General features: G+C 50.3%; 1 protein-coding gene across 1 annotated transcript in view; it reads left to right on the forward strand.

Moving 5' to 3' along the window:
* Positions 1–18,089, forward strand: part of KIF5C (kinesin family member 5C) — a 148,139-nt gene that overhangs the window by 124,553 nt on the left and 5,497 nt on the right. The window contains exons 22-25 of the mRNA XM_024569709.4: positions 3,690–3,761; positions 6,168–6,272; positions 6,787–7,003; positions 7,988–8,101. Of these exons, the coding sequence (XP_024425477.2) occupies positions 3,690–3,761; positions 6,168–6,272; positions 6,787–7,003; positions 7,988–8,094 (501 nt within the window). The 3' untranslated portion in view covers positions 8,095–8,101. The remainder of the gene's footprint in view (positions 1–3,689; positions 3,762–6,167; positions 6,273–6,786; positions 7,004–7,987; positions 8,102–18,089) is intronic.

Genomic DNA, 18,089 nt, shown 5'->3' on the forward strand with positions numbered 1-18,089 from the left:
CTGGTCAGCTTCCATTTCAGCTGCTCAGGAGGATGGCTGCCCGGCTGTGTGGGCCTCAAAGGCCCTTTCAGGTGCTGCAGAGCCTGTGTTTGAAGGCAGGCCGTCCCCAAATGCTCAGTTGTATCGCATGTCATAACAGCGGAGACACTGTTTAAATGCAGTCACACATTTTTATTCCGTTCGCGTGTCGTGTGAATTTATGTGGAACTGAGCCCGCCTCCAAGAACCTGGCGGCCCCAGGCTGTCGGCTGTGGTTGCTCAGGGCTGGGCTGGAGGCTGCTCGTGGCTCCTGGGCGGAGCAAGTTGCAGCTGGAAGCTGGGTGGAGGAACGGAGGGCGCAGCCTTTGCTGTTGAAAGGAAGTAGGACCTTTCAAACTTGGCGGACAGGAGTGAAGCCATGGAATTGCTCTGTCTGTGTCTGTCTTCCTGGAGAAGTAACACCCATAATCATAGATAATTGTACAAAATCAGAGAAATATCGAACATGAAAATGCTAGTGTATTCACACCGGCCAGATATAAATGATATTTGTGTCTTGTCCTCCTTTACATCCATGAACTCCAGAATGCTCTCTCACCCCGCCACACCTGCCCTTCCGTGCCCTCGCACCGACAGTCCCTCTTACTGCGCTGGCTCTCATGTGCTCACTCACACACATGTAGAGTCGCCCAGTCTCACATACACGCACCCCCCCCCATCATCGTCACACTTCCCACACAGTCACACCATACCACACACATGCTCACGGGAGCTCACTCTCACACCCACAGGCCCTCACTTTCACATTCTCACACCTGCGCTCATCTGTGCACTCACAGGCCTTCACCTTCATCGCACACAAGTACTTATGACTTACACACACTCGGTACACCCCCATAGCACTCACACACATTCACGCTCACTAATGATCATTCACACTTTCTCACACACTCACACCTTTGCCCACTCACAAGTCACTCTCATGCACTCATTCACTGTCAATTCTTAATCACCCTCAACTCACACCTTTGCTTACACCCACACTCATTTGCACACTCATACCCTTGCACAAATGCTCTCAGTATACTCCACTGAACATGTCCACGTGCGCTTACATCCTCACACATTCACTCACTGAAAAGCATCCACACTCAGTCCCTCACTCTCATGTATATGATATCACTGTCACACACGCGTTCACTTTCACACTCACTCACCTGAACTCACACGTTTACCCACAGTCCCCCACATCCCCTGTCACTCTCATGGCTTCTCTTTGATGCTCACTCCCAAGCACGTTCTTTTGCCTTTTTGATGTGTGAATACATATTTTCCTCACTGGCCCGACACCTGTCCACAGGTTCTGTCTCCCTCCCGCTCCCACACTCACCCGCACACTCGCACAGACAGCCCACTGACAGGCGGCTCCTGCTTTCTCTCCGGCGCTCCCTCAGCACTCACATCGCACACGTGCTCTCTAAACCTAAGCTTGGAAGCCCACGGCATGTGCCGTTTTTCAGTCTTAGATGTTTTCCCTTCACTTTCCAGCACAATCTTCCCCAAGCTGTAAATGTTCTTCAGAAACAGGCTCGCCATCCTTGGCTGACTATTCTTGAGGCCTGTTCTGCCTCCCCAAAGTGTTTGGGCAGGGTGGGGGATGGCACTGCCACCAGGGGTGGGACTCCCCCCCACCCCCGCTGCAGGGGTCGGCGTGGAGAAGGCCAACTGGCCGTTGAGTGTCTCTGGCACCCCGGCAGCTGTCTTGCTTTGACGGCACTGTCTGGGCTCTGGGGCCGGGCCCTCCTCCTGCCACATCTACGGCTTCCGTTCCCACCTCTCTGGGCCCCCCACCGTCCACTGTAACAGGAAGCTGAGCCCTGAGCTTTTACACAAAGGCAGTGGCCTGGGGTGGGGAAAGATCTGAGGAGAGCAGGGTGGGGTGCGATAATGAACACGACGGAGGAAGGTCTGTTGCCGTAGGAAGCCAAGTGAGAGCTGCCTAAGCATAAATGTGCACAAGCGTAACTTATAAACTATTTTAAAGGGCTTTCGCTGCTCCTCCCAAACTGTTGAATTCACCTAAAAATAAACATGAGGGAAGGTCCCCAAACTCAGGATTCTATAGCATTCCATACTTGTGCCGAGGAAGTGCCTGTCCCTGTGACCAGGCAGCAGGACTTCTCATTTCCCTTGGCGTGGTGGCATTTTTCATGGAGAACCGGCACTGTGATTACAGTTGAGTCGGTAGTAGAATCCCGAGGTGGGAGGGAAGGCATGCGTGGCAGGGGGCGGGGGCTGGCGGCTGAGCTCTCTCAGGCAGGGGCGGGGAGGAGCGTGTCTGCAGAAATGGGTGCCTGGGCTGCACCCCACACCTGCCTTGGACGGTGGCGGAGCCTCGGGCAGGTTCCACATGCACGGCATTCACAGCAGCAGGCCCATTTGGTTTCCTGCAGAAAGTAATTTGCTTCATCGGAGGAAGCAATCGGCTTCAGGTACTGCTTATTTCAACACCAAATTGCAGAGTTGAATCCAGTAATAAGACCTAAATTAACGTGCAATCTTTATTCCAAGAAACTTACTGTTTCTGTAGCTTTGTAGCCTTCTCTTCCTTTTTTCTGTGAGCATGAAAGAGCTTCCTCCCTGGACATTTCATGTTAAAGTAGGTCGACTTAGACAAACTGAAGAATATAAATGCGGGTTTATCTCTCTTCTTCTCCTTTATGGGAAAATATTTTTCAAGGAACTAATCATAATATGTGGAGACTTAAATGGAAGAAAGTATTTTTGTTTTTTGATCTTGTTAGCAAAGGTCAGCAGGTTTGACTCAGGCGCTTGTCTCACCAACCTAATTTGTAAAGGTTCATTTGTGTAAAATAATTTGAAATGGGGGAAAATGTCCCTAAGAAATTAGTTACACTGAAAACTAACAACAGCAACAAAAAGAAACAATGAAAGCCTAACGAGGAAATAGCTGTCAAGTATGATACATCGATAAATTAGTACGAGCTAATGTTTACGGAGCACTTTCTATGTTCCAGGAACTATTGGGAGAGATTAAAGATCATCTATTTCGTCTTGATCACAGCAACCATGAGGCAGCTACTATTTTTGACATTACAAATAAGAGAACTGAGGCACAGGAAGGTTAGATGAGTGGCCCAGGATCATCTGGGTGGCAGGTCCACCAGGTGGGAGCCTCGGCCGCGTGCTCAGTGACACAGAGCGAACAGACCTCCGGAGCAGGGCCGGGGCGGGCTCGGAGACAGGAACAGCGTCAGTCAGTTGGCAGGTGGGGAGGATTTGTGGCTGCCTTTTCATTTAAACTTGTTGACATTATATGTAATTTATAGTTGAGAAATTAGGGGAAAAAGGGAATCCATTCTGGTAACATAGCCCCTGGGAATTTGGGTGCGAAAACTTTTGAATTTTTGTAGTTGAGATGGAAACAAGGTTCCACTTAGAACAGAGCAAACGAGCAGGCTTTGTTCTGGTTTGTAGTTCACTGTGTGAGTCCCCAGTCTCTACACCTCGGGGTGCTGCTGAGATAACGCCAGTCGGGGGGTGACGAGTGTGGTGGGGGAGTTGGACGAAGTGCGGGGACACCACAGCATAGACTGTGGGCTTGCAGAGCAGGGGGTCCAGGGCCAGATGTGCTACAGGTTCAGTGTGTCCCCCCACTTACGGGGCATTTTACCCGTCTTCTCTTCCAGTCTCGGGAACTTCAGACTCTGCATAACCTCCGTAAGCTCTTTGTCCAGGATCTGACCGCTCGGGTGAAAAAAGTGAGTTCTATTTTGTGTGAATGGGACTGAGAAGATGGCCAGAAAGGATCATTTTCAGATGAAATGTCAGCTGCTTAAATTGGGGCTGGTTATGCTTAAACATTAATTACTTCATGACAGCAAATGTTATTAAAAGAATGTGCTGGAGGCAGAAATTACTTGGGAACACTTTGCCATCTGATTTTCCCTTCTTAGTAAAAGGAAGTTATAATCCTTTCCCTGGCCTTCATTTCAAATAAATGTGAATTGATCTGGCTGCAGTGTGACAGCCACTGTGTGTGACACGGGGACAGCCCAGAGCATCTCTTTGTACAGTGTGGCCCCAAAGCCTGCTGAGCAGTGCTGGGTGCCGAGAGAGGGGAGAGGCAAGACCCTCGGGTTTGCCTGGGAGGAGGCCGCGGGCGGCTGGGTCACGGTGTATGGAGCACGTTAACATATCTCATGTGCTCTCGGCAACCACATAAGTGGTTCTCAGTGCTCCGTACTGTGGATGTGGAGGGAGGCTCAGAGGCTGAGTCCCTTTCCCGAGATGGCACAGCTGGAGATAGGGGTGAGATGCAGGTCTGTGTCTCCTGAATCTGAGTTTCTTGGGTCCTCCTGCCACACACTGATTGTGGGGAGTCGCCATATGGTGAACCCCAGGAGCAGCTTGAGGAGGCTTAAGAAGGGAGGAGAGTAGAAGCAGCAAGGAGGCTACTCTTTAAGATGTTAAAAAGCGATAGACAAGGGGTCATGGGCCACATCTGGAGGCATAATAGGATGGAAGGAGGCTACACTTAATAAAGTGTGTGCTTGTGTGCACATGTGTGCATGTGTGTGTGAAGGAGCCAAAGGAAAAAGTGAAGTATATAAAAAGGATGAGGGTATTGACAGAGTCAGAATTACTAGCACAGACAGATGTGTTAGGCTTAGTAAGGGGAAGGGGCAAAGTCAAGATGGAGACATTTGCAGGGAAATAGCAACAGTAGAAAGAGATGCATCTGACAACTTTGATTTCTGTTAGTGTGGAGGCTCCATCCTCAATGCAGATGGAAGAGAATGGGGGGCCCACGAAGACTAGAGAAGGCTCAAGTAGCTCGGGGGGAATTTGCTAGGGATGAGTGAAAGGGCTGCTGGGCAGCAGTGTGGGTGTCCAGCTAAGGGTCACCGGGTTTGCCGTGGCCCCTGACAGCATGGTTCTAGTGAGTTTGGAAGCCTGGAAATAAAAATGAAGCAAAGGGGATGGAGGATGATGGGAGATTTCAAGGCCTGAATGGCAACGGTCAGGCAGGTAAGCAGAGACCACAATCATCAAACTGGAAATGGCCATAGGGCCTGGCCCAGGTGCAGGAGAGAGGTCAGAGCAGAGGTGATGGAGAGGGAGACCAGAGGTTTTGACAGGAACTGAAAAGGCTCCGTTCGAGGGAGGAGGTGGTCCGGAGGAGGGCGAAGAGCTTAAGATCTGACGTCCCTGATTTCATGGTAGGAAGCTCTTGGAAGAACCAGTAGTTCTCCAAGTGTGGTCACCTGGCCCGCAGCTTTAGCATCACCTGGGGGCTTGCTGGATATGCAGACTCTCAGGCCCCTCTGAGGTTCACTGGATCAGAGATTGGGGGTGGGCCCAGCAATCTGCGTTCTCCTCCTCGTGAAGTTTGAGAACCTGTTTTAGACTGAAGAGACACAGGTGTGAGATTCTCAGGAGGAGGAGGATGAGCTCTTCTGGAGTCAGATGAAGACGAAGCAAGCATGCTATTCTGTTTTTGTGTTTGCACGTATATTTCGTACCCTGTCTGGCTGCTCAGCTGGGCGCTACCTAGAGGGCACTGTTTTTGCCAACCTCACGTTCCGACACATGTAAGAGTTTACCCAGCACAGCACTTGGATGCTGTGATTAGTTTGAGATGAATTCATTAGGATTTAATAGAAGTGGCAGTTGAAGGGACGAGCAGAGGCCACCGAGACGTCCCAGTGAGCAAAGACACTTGCCCACAGCTTGGTGACTTTCCTCAGTTGTGATGTTTGCAACACCTTTAGGTCTTGGGTTCATATTTTCATATTTGTTCTTTTAAATGAGTTTTGAGACACCTCCTTTTGAAAAGAAAAGTCTCTATCGACCTGCAAGGAAGCGGTATATGTCACAAAAGAGAACTGATCTATATGCTTCAAAAGAAGATTGGAAGTTTTCGTTTCAGTCTTCTAAAAAAATAACAATTCTAACACTTTCGACACCAACCAAGGAACTTATTTGGGAAGGTTGTTGAGCCTAAACTTTGACAACCTCTGTTTATTTTCATTTTCAGAATAACCTGTAGTGGAATTGGGAATTAAAAAAAAAAAAAAGCTTTAAGAATGTATGGCCCACATGAAGCTGGGCTGAGGGTGGGTGGTGTGAGGGCTTGTCTCGCTGACCCCTTGGTGTTGACGCAGAGTGTAGAGCTGGACAGCGACGATGGAGGGGGCAGTGCTGCCCAGAAGCAGAAAATTTCCTTCTTGGAGAATAACCTGGAGCAGCTCACTAAGGTTCACAAACAGGTAGGAGAGTGGTGCAGCTTCCTCTGCTTCTCTGCCTGTTCTGGAAAGCAGCCCCGCTAGACTTGGCCGCAGTGCGGGCAGGAGGCCCTGATAATTGTAGGACGTCAGTGCCAGAATGGTCCTTGAAATCCTTTCGTCCTCCGTGACTCCCTTGTATGTAAAATACTTAACTTTATCAAAACCAGTGTCAGGAATTGAGTTTGAGCTCTGTGGGGTTTGGGGAGTGGGGTGTTCAGAGTTCTGCCTTTTCCTCCCACCTCCTGTGCAAACCTCAGTCCCCAAATGAGTATTTAGTAAATTGGAGTCCCAGCGAACGGGATATTTATCTTCCTTTATTCTTCCCGGAGCTTATGGTCGTTAGGACTTTCCACCTGGCGGGGGTAGTCAGGCAGCAGCAGAGTCTGCTTCCAGCTGCTTTCCTGTCACAGTCTGTGTCCCCCGAGGTAGGCCTACCCCTCCTGCCACCCCGCTGCCCCCATCCCCCTAACTCCCCACCATCCTCCTCTGGTCTCAGCTGGTCAGGGACAACGCAGACCTGCGCTGTGAGCTTCCCAAGCTGGAGAAGCGGCTGCGCGCCACCGCGGAGCGCGTCAAGGCGCTGGAGAGCGCGCTGAAGGAGGCCAAGGAGAACGCCATGCGGGACCGCAAGCGCTACCAACAGGAGGTGGATCGCATCAAGGAGGCCGTGCGAGCGAAGAACATGGCTCGCAGGGCCCACTCGGCCCAGATTGGTACGTGCCCTCTTGTCTGTCGTGTCCCTTTCCCCTGGGCCCTTGACCAAAGACCGGGACTCCGCCCGCCCGAGGCACTGGTGCTCTGAGGCGACCTGGGTGGTTGCTGCCAGACATACCGGAGTATACCGCTGTTTCTCAGCTAGGCCGGAGGCCCCTTCCCTGCTGCGCTGGCTGGGCCAGCCTTGAAGGAGCACCTGTAGCCAGCAGCTTCGGGGAAGGCTGCTCCCAAGTGCAGGTTTGGAATTGTCCTGGCTCCCAGGCTGGGTGTGGTTCTAACCTGGGGAGGGGCCTGGGTGTCCAGCCCCTTCCAGACTGGATTCCTGCCCCTGCAGGAATGCTGTGTAGCTGCTGAGTCATAGTTCTCAGGACAGAGCCATAGGACCAAAAGGGGTTTAGGGGTGTTTTCTAGAGGGCTTTTCAAAAAACTGAAACATCTCCAGTAACATGTAATATTATTGCCCATCAGATAGTGCTGTGCAGATGTTTTGTAAACCTGCAACTTCATGTTCCTAGTTTTAAGATTATACTTTAGTAGCTCATTGGATTTTTTTACCCTTTGCATTTATTATTTCGTACCCTTTGAACACTGAGTGAAAACTGTGGGCCCTCTCCCCAGAAAAACGCACCGCAGGCAGAATTCTACATCCAGTTTCAGGGGGCACACAGGTGCTCTTGGACCCCACGGGGGCCTGTGGATCAGCCTCAGACTAAAACTGGAAGTCCTTTGTTTCCAACTTTTCTCAATCTGAATTAACGTGGAATCGACATGCAAGTTGTGTCTCCTACCCTGGGGTGCCCTGGTCTAGCTGCCTGCCCGTGGGGGGGCAGACCTGCTCTCAGAAACACGGGTGGTGGTGGAGAATGGCAGTGTTGGTAAGAATTATGCTTCTTGTTTGTCACATGTGGCCTGAAGGAGTCAGGGTGTGGCTGTGCAAGCCCTTTCTGAATGTCTTTTCTTTCCTTTCTCTTGGTTGGATACAGCCAAGCCCATCCGCCCGGGACATTACCCAGCGTCGTCTCCCACGGCTGTTCACGCCATCCGAGGAGGAGGAGGCGGCTCATCGAACTCCACTCATTACCAGAAATAAATAAGAAGTGAGTCCCTGGTGTTGTGTGTTTCTGTCTGGGGCAGAGCTCTGCCCCTGCCGGGCTCCCACCTGCGTGTGTTTGGACCTGCAGCAGGTGGGAGACAGCTCTGCTCCTCCACAGCCCTGGGGTTCAGGCATCAGGGACCTGGGCCTGTCCTTAACGCAAGTCTGGAGCCCTGGGGTCTTCCAGCTGGGGCCCCATGGCAACAGGATCCCTGCAGGATTAGGTGAGGGTGTGGTGAATGATTCACCTGAGCTTTCTTTTGTCTGTGGGACTCCTCTCAGGATCTGGAATCCAAAAGGGCGTTACCCGTTTGTCAACTGCTTTTCCTCAGAACAGACAGACATGGGTGGTTAAGTCCCAGGAACCAAATATAAAGCGAGAGCCAGATAATAAAAACTCGTATTTTTATAACTACTACCTGAACTTAACAAATGGAGCTTTTAAGAATTATGCTAATTTGTATCTAGTTGGATCCAGACCAGTTTTTTCTTTGAGATAAGTGGGCTGTAAATGTCTCTTTCCACAATCCACATGCCCAATATTGTTCTGCAGCCAAAGGGGGAGTAATACAGTTTCATAGAGAGAAGGAAACAGCACAAGCCAGTCCTTTGGTATTTGAGAGAATAGAAAAGAGGTGACTGGTTAGGAGAACAGACAGGTAACTAGGATGGGAGGGGTGGCTCCGATGTTGTCCTTGAACTCTAAGCACTCACTAAGGAAGCTAGCTTGCAGGGAGGGCAAGTTTACATGACAAAGCCTCAGGGACCAAGGGCAACTGGAGAGAGCAGTGGTTCCTGATCCAGTCCTTTTTGCACCAAGGTAAGGAAGGTGACCAGAAGGAGCCTGGAGCCTGCAGCCAGAGGAGGTGACAGCATTGCTCAGGCTCAGACTAAAACGTCCAGGGCGGAAGCTTGGTGGCTGCACCCTGGCACCATTCAAGGAGCAGGACAGGCCAGGGCCAGGGGGAAGGCCGGGCAGCTCCTGAGCAGGCAGCACATGGCCACCATCTGCCGTTTCCCAGATGGGTGGGTGGGCAATGATCTTGGCAATGACCCCCCCATCCAGACCTGATCTCTACTTCCAAGCAGAAATGAAATAAAATTGGTGTTAACAGAATTGCTGTTGACTGCCGTGTGTCGGGGTTGTCCCTGGAATGAAACTGTGAGGTCAAGTCGGGCAGCTCAGAACAGAAAAGCCGGGAGCATTGGTTCTTGGAGAGCTGGGAGCATTGGTGGGTGTCGGTGTCACCTGCACCCAGAGACCCAGGCTCGTTTAAGTAGCACAGGACCTGGACCTTTGCATTTTTACCGAGTACCCCAGGTGATTTCGTTGGCCACCAAGTTTGAGAACTGCTACCCTAAAGTAACTAACACACATACGGGATGCAAGTTTCTTTTTCCTCTACATAAAGACACTTGAGGTAGTCTGTCACAACAGAAAGCGAGCCTCTTAAATTTAGACTCACTGTCCTTAGCACGTGACTTCCTTCCTCAAGGTCATCTCAAGGCCACCAAAATGGCTTGTACAGTTTACATTCCAAGTGTAGGAAACAGAGAGGAAGCAGAGATGAGGCAAAAGCAGCTCTCCCGCTGAATCAGCTTTTTTAAAGCAGCCTTCCCAGAAGTCCCATACAATCTTGATGCCCACATCGTCTGGTAAACTGAGATGCAGGGCCACGTCTACCTGCAGGGGAAGCTGGCAAAGGTGGCCTTTGAGCTTGGTGCATCACTGCCCAGAATAAGGGTAGTGTTACTTTGCTGAGCTGGGCGGCCAGCGCTCTGCGTTTGTTAGACACCTAACATGCAGCAGAGCTGTGCTAGACGCAGTACCTGCATTTCCCCATTTGAGGTAAGTGTGCAGAGAGGTGTCTGTGCTTGGCTCCCAGCAAGCTCTTAGTATGTATACTGGCCCAGGGACTCTGGGTCCAGAGACTGTGTAGTGGGTGGTCACTTTAGTAATGCTGTCCCATAAAGGTCTGCCTGACTCAGGCTTTATGTGAGGTACATACAACCAAATTTGGCCATTCGTTACCTGGATATCCTTCTCTCACTCTGGAGATTGACAATCAGTAGGTCTGGTGAGACTTTCAAGACTTTCACAGTAACAGAACTACTGTCACCCACCATGGTCATTTGTTTGTTTCTTTACTCTAAGTGGCACAAGTGGTTTTGATTATTTCACCTGAAATCGGAACTGTTGGTGCTTTTCTCGCTGTGTCGTGAACAGGCCCCGTCCCCCATCGTCAGGACGGCCATGTGGTCGAAGGGTCTGGCTTTGGACACGAGGCCTGGTCAGTGTTGGGTCTTCCACTTTCTTCAGATTATTTCACCTCAGAGCTGGTCTCCTCATCTGTGAAATGAGGAGTCGTTCCCCTGGGTCATTGGCGTTGCTGTGAAGACCAAATGAGGTCATGCTCCTGAGCTGCTCTGTAGATTAACAAGTGCTCAATTAAAACGCCAGCTGCTAGTGTAGGCGAGCACTGTGGTGCCAGGTACACGGTGGGTAGTTGGTAAATACTGGCTTATAACCTCCTTTATTTCACACGGTTGTTACTAAATGTCTTTTAGTCTCTCTGTAGCAGTAGATGACGACCCCTGCGCGCAGAAGGCCCGTGTCTGAGTGTCCTGTTTGCTGCTAGGAGCAGATATAAGGGGTTGTAAAGGTACTATCGGGTGCCTAAAAGTCATAAACAAGAACGTAGGCTATTTTTAAGGAAAGAACATGGACTATTTTTAAGAATAGTCTGGGCATTTGTCAGTGGAAATTTTAAAAAAGGATAGTATCCAATGGAGTGGAGAATTAGAATTGGAAATGAGGAGATGCTACATCATTTTTTCTTAAAAATAATTGGAAATAAGGAGTTCATTGTTCAGGTGAGATCACAACCACCGTCACGGCCTTTCCGGGTCTTTGGGATTCTCATTCGGACCTGCGTCCGCCCTGGGAGGAAATGATTCCAACTGCTTGCTCCTCCAGCCCTTCTGTTGGAGCCAGACCAGTGTGTTCATGCTTGGGCGGCATCTGGATATCTCACCTTCCTCACTTCAGGAATCAGGAAGTATAGTCACACTGAGTATTTTGGTTTATTCTCAAGGTTTCAAAGGAACTAAAGGCGTAGAAGTCAGGATACAGAAATCAAAAGAATCCAGGGTAATGCTGGCCTTTATCCAATCAAATTTAAATCCAGGGGCCTACCTCACAGGAAGGGGACCTTCCTTTTCAGACCCTGAAGCTGAACATGGGCAGTGAATGCAGCAAGCTAAGGACACGGGCTCTGGGGTTGGCTAGGTGTGGGTTCCAGACCTGGCCTTGGCTTTACTCATATGTGACGCTGGGCCAGTTGCTTGAATTCCTTCAGCCTCAGCTTCCTCATCCATAAAATGGGATTGGGCATGGAGAGCCTTCTCGGTACTTGGTTTAACAGTGAGTGAGACAAAGAAGTCTCTGCTCTTACATAGCGATGTGCTTTTTGGGGGAGACCCAGCAAGTAAGGTAACTTCAAATAGTGGTAAGTGCTCGGAAGAGAAGAACAGGTTAATAGAATGGAGATGGAGGATGCTTACTTAGAAGGGGGGCTGACCTTTGAGCAGAGGCCTGAATGATGAAATGCGCCAGCCCCCCAGTGGCCTGGGGCAGAGTGGCACAGACACTCGTGGAGGGTGGCAATGACTGTGGCACATTTGAGGAGCCGTGGAAGCTGATAGGGCGAAAGCACAGAGTACTGGAAGCCATTTAAATTTGGGGTGTTGAGGAGGGAGGTGGGGGCTGGATAAATGAGGCTTTTGAGGCCCAGGTGAGCAGTTCAGAGGGTAATCTAAGTGTGGGGGCTGCTGGGGGGCTTTGGGGTGGAAGTGGTGGGGCCTGATTCCTAATTGGAAAGGGCCTCTGTGGGCTGGAGAAAGGATGGGGTGGGTGAGAGAAAGAACAGGGCTGCCCTAGGGCGCTGTTGCTGGTGTCCACTTGCAAGGGAACAGCACTGAGCAGCGGTGGTGGCAGCAAGTGGTCAGGTGGCCTGTGTGTGAGAGCCGAGGGTAGAACTCAAAGGTGGTTGCTAGGTTTGGGCCCTAGCAACCAGCTAAATATTGTTACCTTTAGAATGACTGGGAAAACTGGGTGATGGGCAGGTTTTATGGAAAAACTGAGTTTGGCTTTCCTCATCCTGATTATGAGGTGTCTCTTGGACATCCAGCCTTGCTCAATCCGAGTGCGTGTGCTGAGTCGGCTGTTGCAGTGATGAGTCTGCAGCTCCGGGGAAAGTCAGGGTTGAGGTGGTAGGGAGGCGTGACCTTGGAGATTGTGTTTAAGGCAAGGAGTCTGGAGCAAGTAACGCAGAGGAAGGGTTGGGGCAGTTAGGTCCTGGGGACCAGTCAGAAGAAGGAAGCAGCACCAGCAAAGGTGCCTGAGAAGGAGACTGTGAGGTTCAGGAAGTAAAGTGGACACCTGGGTCCTAGAAAAAGGTGGTCAGCCATGCCAGAGGCTGCTCAGAGATGGAGGAAGATGACAACACAGACTGGCTGGTCGGTGAAGGTCAGAAGGTGGTGACCTTGAGCAGCTGCAGCTGGCGGGGAGGCAAGCCCATGTGGCGTGGAAGAGAGAGTGGGGAAGTAGAGCCAGCAATTGCACCAGCCTCAGGTTTTGCGTGGGCAGAGGCATGGAGGGCTGTGGGGTCAAGACAGGGTTTTCATTTCTTCGGGGTGGGAGCTGTTGCAGTTTATTTGTATTCTGATGGTAAGGACCCCCTGGAGGGGGCATGGGTAATGTAGGAGAACTACAGGAACAGAGTATTGGCTACTGGGAGGTCCTGTGATCCAGAGCGGAGGTGACACTACACCCAAGGAGATGGGAAGGCGGAGCAGAGAGTGCACAGGGAGGTGAAAGGGGTCTCATCTTAGTGCTTGTTTACCCTTGCAGGTGAGAAGCCAGGAAGTCAGCTGAGAAGGGAAGTGGGAAAACAGGTTTGCGGGCTGGGGAAGAGACGTGTGAAATCGGCCTCTCAGGCATTAATTCGGGGCCCCACATTGAATGTAGACACCATTTAAATACTTGTCTACCTCCCTGGTTCTGAGGGCCTTGGCGTTCCTCTTCCTTTCCAGGCAGCGCGTTAGCAAGCCGGTGGGCCTGCGTTCAAATATGTCCACCAGATGGCGCCAGTGGGGCACTGCTGAACCTTCGCTGTTCCCTGAAAGGCTCTGAGGCAGAATGGTCTTTTGGTTTTTCTGTATTTAGACCGTTATTTCTCAAACTTGAATAGTAAATAGAATACTTTTAAAGGGATAAAATTCTCACACAGTCCCAGAGTTTAAATTATTTTAGTATAATATTCAAGCATTTGCAAGTTTAAAACAGTATACACTCCCTATACTTAAAGAGATCTTACACATCTATCAAGTCAAAACATATTTAGAAGTTAGATTAAAATGAAACCACAAATCAGAAATCTGAATCACCAACCCTAATATAACTTAATGAAAGATGGTCTTTTGTGAACACCGGTGCCAGGTGCGAGACGCCCGTGGGGCGCAGCGCGGGTCGTTACCCCCTCTCTGGGCAGTGCTGCGGAGCCTGGCGTGCCTTCACCTCCTTCTGCCTTCCCACGGCCGGGACGTGGCATTTTCTCGCCGAGTTGGGCTCTGTACTCTGTAGATGAAGTGGTTCGAGGCTGAGGAGCAGCACCAGCCTGGTGAGGGCGGAGCGCGAGGGAGGGCTGGCCCCGCACCGGCAGGCTCGGTTACAGGGCCGGCGGATCGTCCAGCCCGCGCTCGTGTTACTGCTTTTCGTGGCAGGAAAAACATGAAATTGAAAACATTGTGAAATGAGCCAGAGACCCTGCATGCCTCTTACTGTGCTGATGTCGATGAAGAGTCTGATATTTCGAGGACTGAACTTTTATTAAAAACCATATATATTAAGTCTAGAAACCATATCCTATTTAATAAAGTTTTGATAAACTTTTATCAAATTTCATTTGGTAAAATCACAGTGTTGGAGTCAGAAGGGACTCATTAGGGCTCCTGTAGGACATTTGAAGAAGCAATTCGTGTCCGCACACTGTGCGCTTTCTCATGTTTTGGGCTATGAGGAAAATAGCCCTGGAGAAGGACTTCTGCGGCTGGTAGCCCGGCGCCTAGGGGGGTACACCTGCCAGAGGGGCCAGAGGGGCCTAGGAGGTCCCTTACGAGCCTGTGTTGTGACGCGTGTGCCATTCCCAGGGCTGCCACAGTCACTGCAGTGTGGCTCTGTCTCCCTCAGGTCTCACTGCTGCAGGACTTTTCATCTGAATATATTTGTTAACTTCTTAGGTGCTGGGGTGAAAGCAGACACATAGCAGGTCTGTGGGCTTTCACCACCGTTTCCTTTTGCTGCCTTAACAGTCAGCCGTGACCAACGGCCCCAAACCTGGGGCCCGATGTTGCCCGTGTGCCTGGGACAGGGTAGTCAGCCTGTCCCACTTGGCCCAGACATTGGGAAGGATGACTGACTTTCTGCTACAAGAAGTCTTGTCACACACAGTAAGCTACACCCAAACAGGCAAACCCCCAGTGTACATGCATTAAAGATGGGAGAGCCAGTATTTTCTCGCCTAGACTTCCTGGGCTCTACTTGCCCCTGGCCCTTTCTCCACACTCACCAAATGCCCTAAACTTTAGGTCCACATAGACCACTGGCTCTACTTCTTTGAACTGAGGAAGTTCCAGTTCCTCTGAACCCAGCTCCACCCCAGGCAGGTGGAGTTCTGTCTGAGCTGACTACTAGGACATCACGGCCCTTCCTATTTGGTCCTTGGTACATTCTTAGGGTCCGGCCGAGCTTCCCAAGCTGGCACTTACTCATTTGCTTTTCTGATTCACTCTGTCTTTTCTTGTTACTCTTTTCTCTCTTCCAGATACCTGGATCCAACCCATCTCACACCATTGTTAGGATTCACCTTGATCTTTCTCCTGGTTTTGAAACTCCAATCACATCACAAATAAAAAATACTGTATATATATTAGATGCCTAAGGTGACTTCTTCCCAAAGCCGAAATGGGTTCCCTCCACTCATGCAGGGTGGGCCAGGAATTGCTTTCAGATTTCACCTTCCAAAGTAGAGAAGCAGAGAAGCCTCATTTAAGTAGGTCACGTGGTATCCCTAAGTCACACACTAACCTACATCTAAACCACCAAGCCATTCACCTTGCTACTGCGGCAGCCCGCAGTTAAAAGATTGAGTACAAGAATGCGCTTGTAGCGGCTGCTCGTTCCTGCAGGCAGGGTAGCCAGGTGGTTGTGGGCTTAGCATCTGGAGGTGCACTGCCTGAGGTTGAATCCGGGCTTGGCCGCGTCCTGGGCGGGTTCCTTCATTTCTGTGTTCCTCAGTGTGCTCTGTTACGTGTGGTCAGCAACAGTGTCTGGGACGGAGGCTGTGAGGACTAAGCACGTGAATGTGTACCGCAGAGCAGGCACTCGGCGCTCACCCACGTCATCACCGAGTCTGGTCAGGTCCCGCTCTGCATGCCGCTGTCCATCCGGGCGGAGTGAGCCGTGGAGATCACACAGCTCGCTGGGGACAGATCCTGGACTCAGGCCTCTGGTCTGCTGTGTGGCAGCTTTCAAAGTTTCTGGCCTGAGGACCCTTTATATTCTTAAAAACTATCCAGGGCATTAAAGAGCTTTTATGTTTCCGTATGTATTGATATATTTTGTATTGGAAATTGAAACAAAAAATGTAAGCTATTACTACCTTTAACATAAATGCCATTTTTAATGAAAAATAATTACTTTACAAAAGAAAAAACTCAGCAGAATGGCATCGTTTTCTATTTGACAAATCTTATACTTTGGCTTGAGAAGTGACAGCTGGAGTCCCGTGTCTGCTTCTGCATTCCGTCTGTTGCAGTGCGTTGTGTTAGTCGAATTATATGAAGAAAACCCAGCCTTGTCCCTCCAGATTCTTGGTAACTAAGTAAACATTTCTAAGTTCCATTTAGTAACTAAGACAACAGCGGCACAGAGAAGTCCCGATCGTAGTGCTGTCGTCACAGACGCACTCTGGGAATCGAATGAGAGGACGTGACGGAAGAGTGGAGAGCCCTGGCAGAGTCCCTGGCACGAGTCTGAGGCCGTCACATGTAGGGTCCATGTTACGGTGGTTGTGGGGACAGGCCTAGAAAGGCTGAGGAGATGGGGAGAGGACAGAAGTCGCTGCAGGTGGGCACGGCTGCGGTGTATGACATTGAATCTAGCACTGTGGACTCAGGGAGGAGTTGTGGAAGGCCTACAAGAAAGACTTCCCTATTTCGCCTGCAGAGCAGTGGGCTGCTCTACATGAATTCTCAGCATCATATTTCTCAGAGTTAGGAATTCCAAGCCACTAAAATTGCTCCTCCGCAGCAGCTGCACTGATGCTCCTGTGAGATAAACCCACTTCTATTAGTGGTGATACGTACAGTACAGTTGGTGATTCTTACAATGTGGAGACTGAATTGTAGGAAGGCAAAGGAAAAGAAACACTAGGTACTGTTGGGATTAACCGTAGATTCACTGCAAGCAATTACAAAAGCCAAAGTTGGGCGGGGGGATCTCTAAATACTGCTTGCAAAACCCTTATATAATTAGCTTCTTTTTTCAGCCTTCTCCACTCCTTTTAAAGGGAGGTGATTTTATTTCCTTCTGAACCTGGTCACGCGTTGCCATTCTGAATTACCATCTCTAGTTTGGCAGGGACCCAGGGACGGTCCAGTCAGATCACTTGGTCCAGTACCCTGCTTTTAGGTGAGTGAGTGGCGATTCTGAACCCTCTCAGAGGGTCAACAGAACTGGGTTTTGGTTTTTTTTTAATCCTCATCCAAGGACATTTTTTCATTGCTTTTAGAGAAAGAAGGGGAGGAAGAGAAGCATCCATTTTTTGCCTCCTGTCTGTGCTCAGACTGGACCGGGGATCAAACCCGAAGTCTAGGTATGTGCCCTGACTGGGAACCGAACCCACAACCTTTCGGTTTTGGGACAATGCTCCAACCAAGTGAGCCACCTAGCCAGGGCAACAGAACTGGGTTTTAAATGTCCTCAAGATTCGCCAGCCCATCCCGGAGGCCAGTCCGTGTGATCCGAACAGTCAGAAACAGTTTCTGCGGAGACTAACCCATTTACCTTTATGAATTATAGCCATTTGCCCTCCCAATCTTATCTGAGGAGATAAGCACTCCGGTCGTCAGGAGAGGAGTGGTCGCATCCAGTTGAATGTGGTTTTGGGGGCCTGCCGGGAAGACTGCTTTGGCAGACAGTGCATAGAGACCTCTAACTCAGAATGCAGAAGAACAGCTTCTTCAATGAAGGACACTTCATTAGTGGAGTTCCTGGGTTCTTCCTTTCGGCACCCTGTCACAATCTCAGTTCTCTGTCGCCCCCACTTGAGGTGACCAGACTGAGCTGGTTGGGCCTCCTTTGTGGCCCTGTTTCTTCCCAACTGTCGGCCAAAACGTGCTGAATCTTGCACATCTTGCACATGGTGGGGAGGGGATTTGAATGAAAGGCCTTCTGGTGGAAGTCATGTCACTTCCTGGTCTGTGTGTCCATGGCTTGGCTGCAGTCACTGGGTTGAGCCCCAGTCCTACAACTGCAGGTATGCGCCCACAGCTCCCTGCCTCCAGGCACGTGGGAAGACCGTCTCATCCGACGGGGAGACCCTCAGTGATTCCGACAGAGTGTGCAGAAAAACGAACCCACAAGGACAGGGAACTGGGACTGCAGCGGCGGTTTTCGCAAAGCGTTCCTGGGCCTATTGGTTTTCAGCTCAGAATGGATTTAAGTGACAACTGTGACCCTGCTTTAGAGGTTTTCCATTTCTGGCCTTAGCCTTGAGCATGGAATCGCATCAGAAAGGCCAGACATTAAAGATGTTCTTCCCAAAGAAAGTCCCATCTCTCTGTGACCTCTGAAATGATGTGACTGTATTACCCTATAAGGTTGTTTGAACCATTTTTAATGGAGCCGCTTTAGAATTGTGAGCAATTAT

The sequence above is a fragment of the Desmodus rotundus genome, chromosome 2, assembly GCF_022682495.2.
Source record: "Desmodus rotundus isolate HL8 chromosome 2, HLdesRot8A.1, whole genome shotgun sequence".
NCBI classification, from domain to species: Eukaryota; Metazoa; Chordata; class Mammalia; order Chiroptera; family Phyllostomidae; genus Desmodus; species Desmodus rotundus.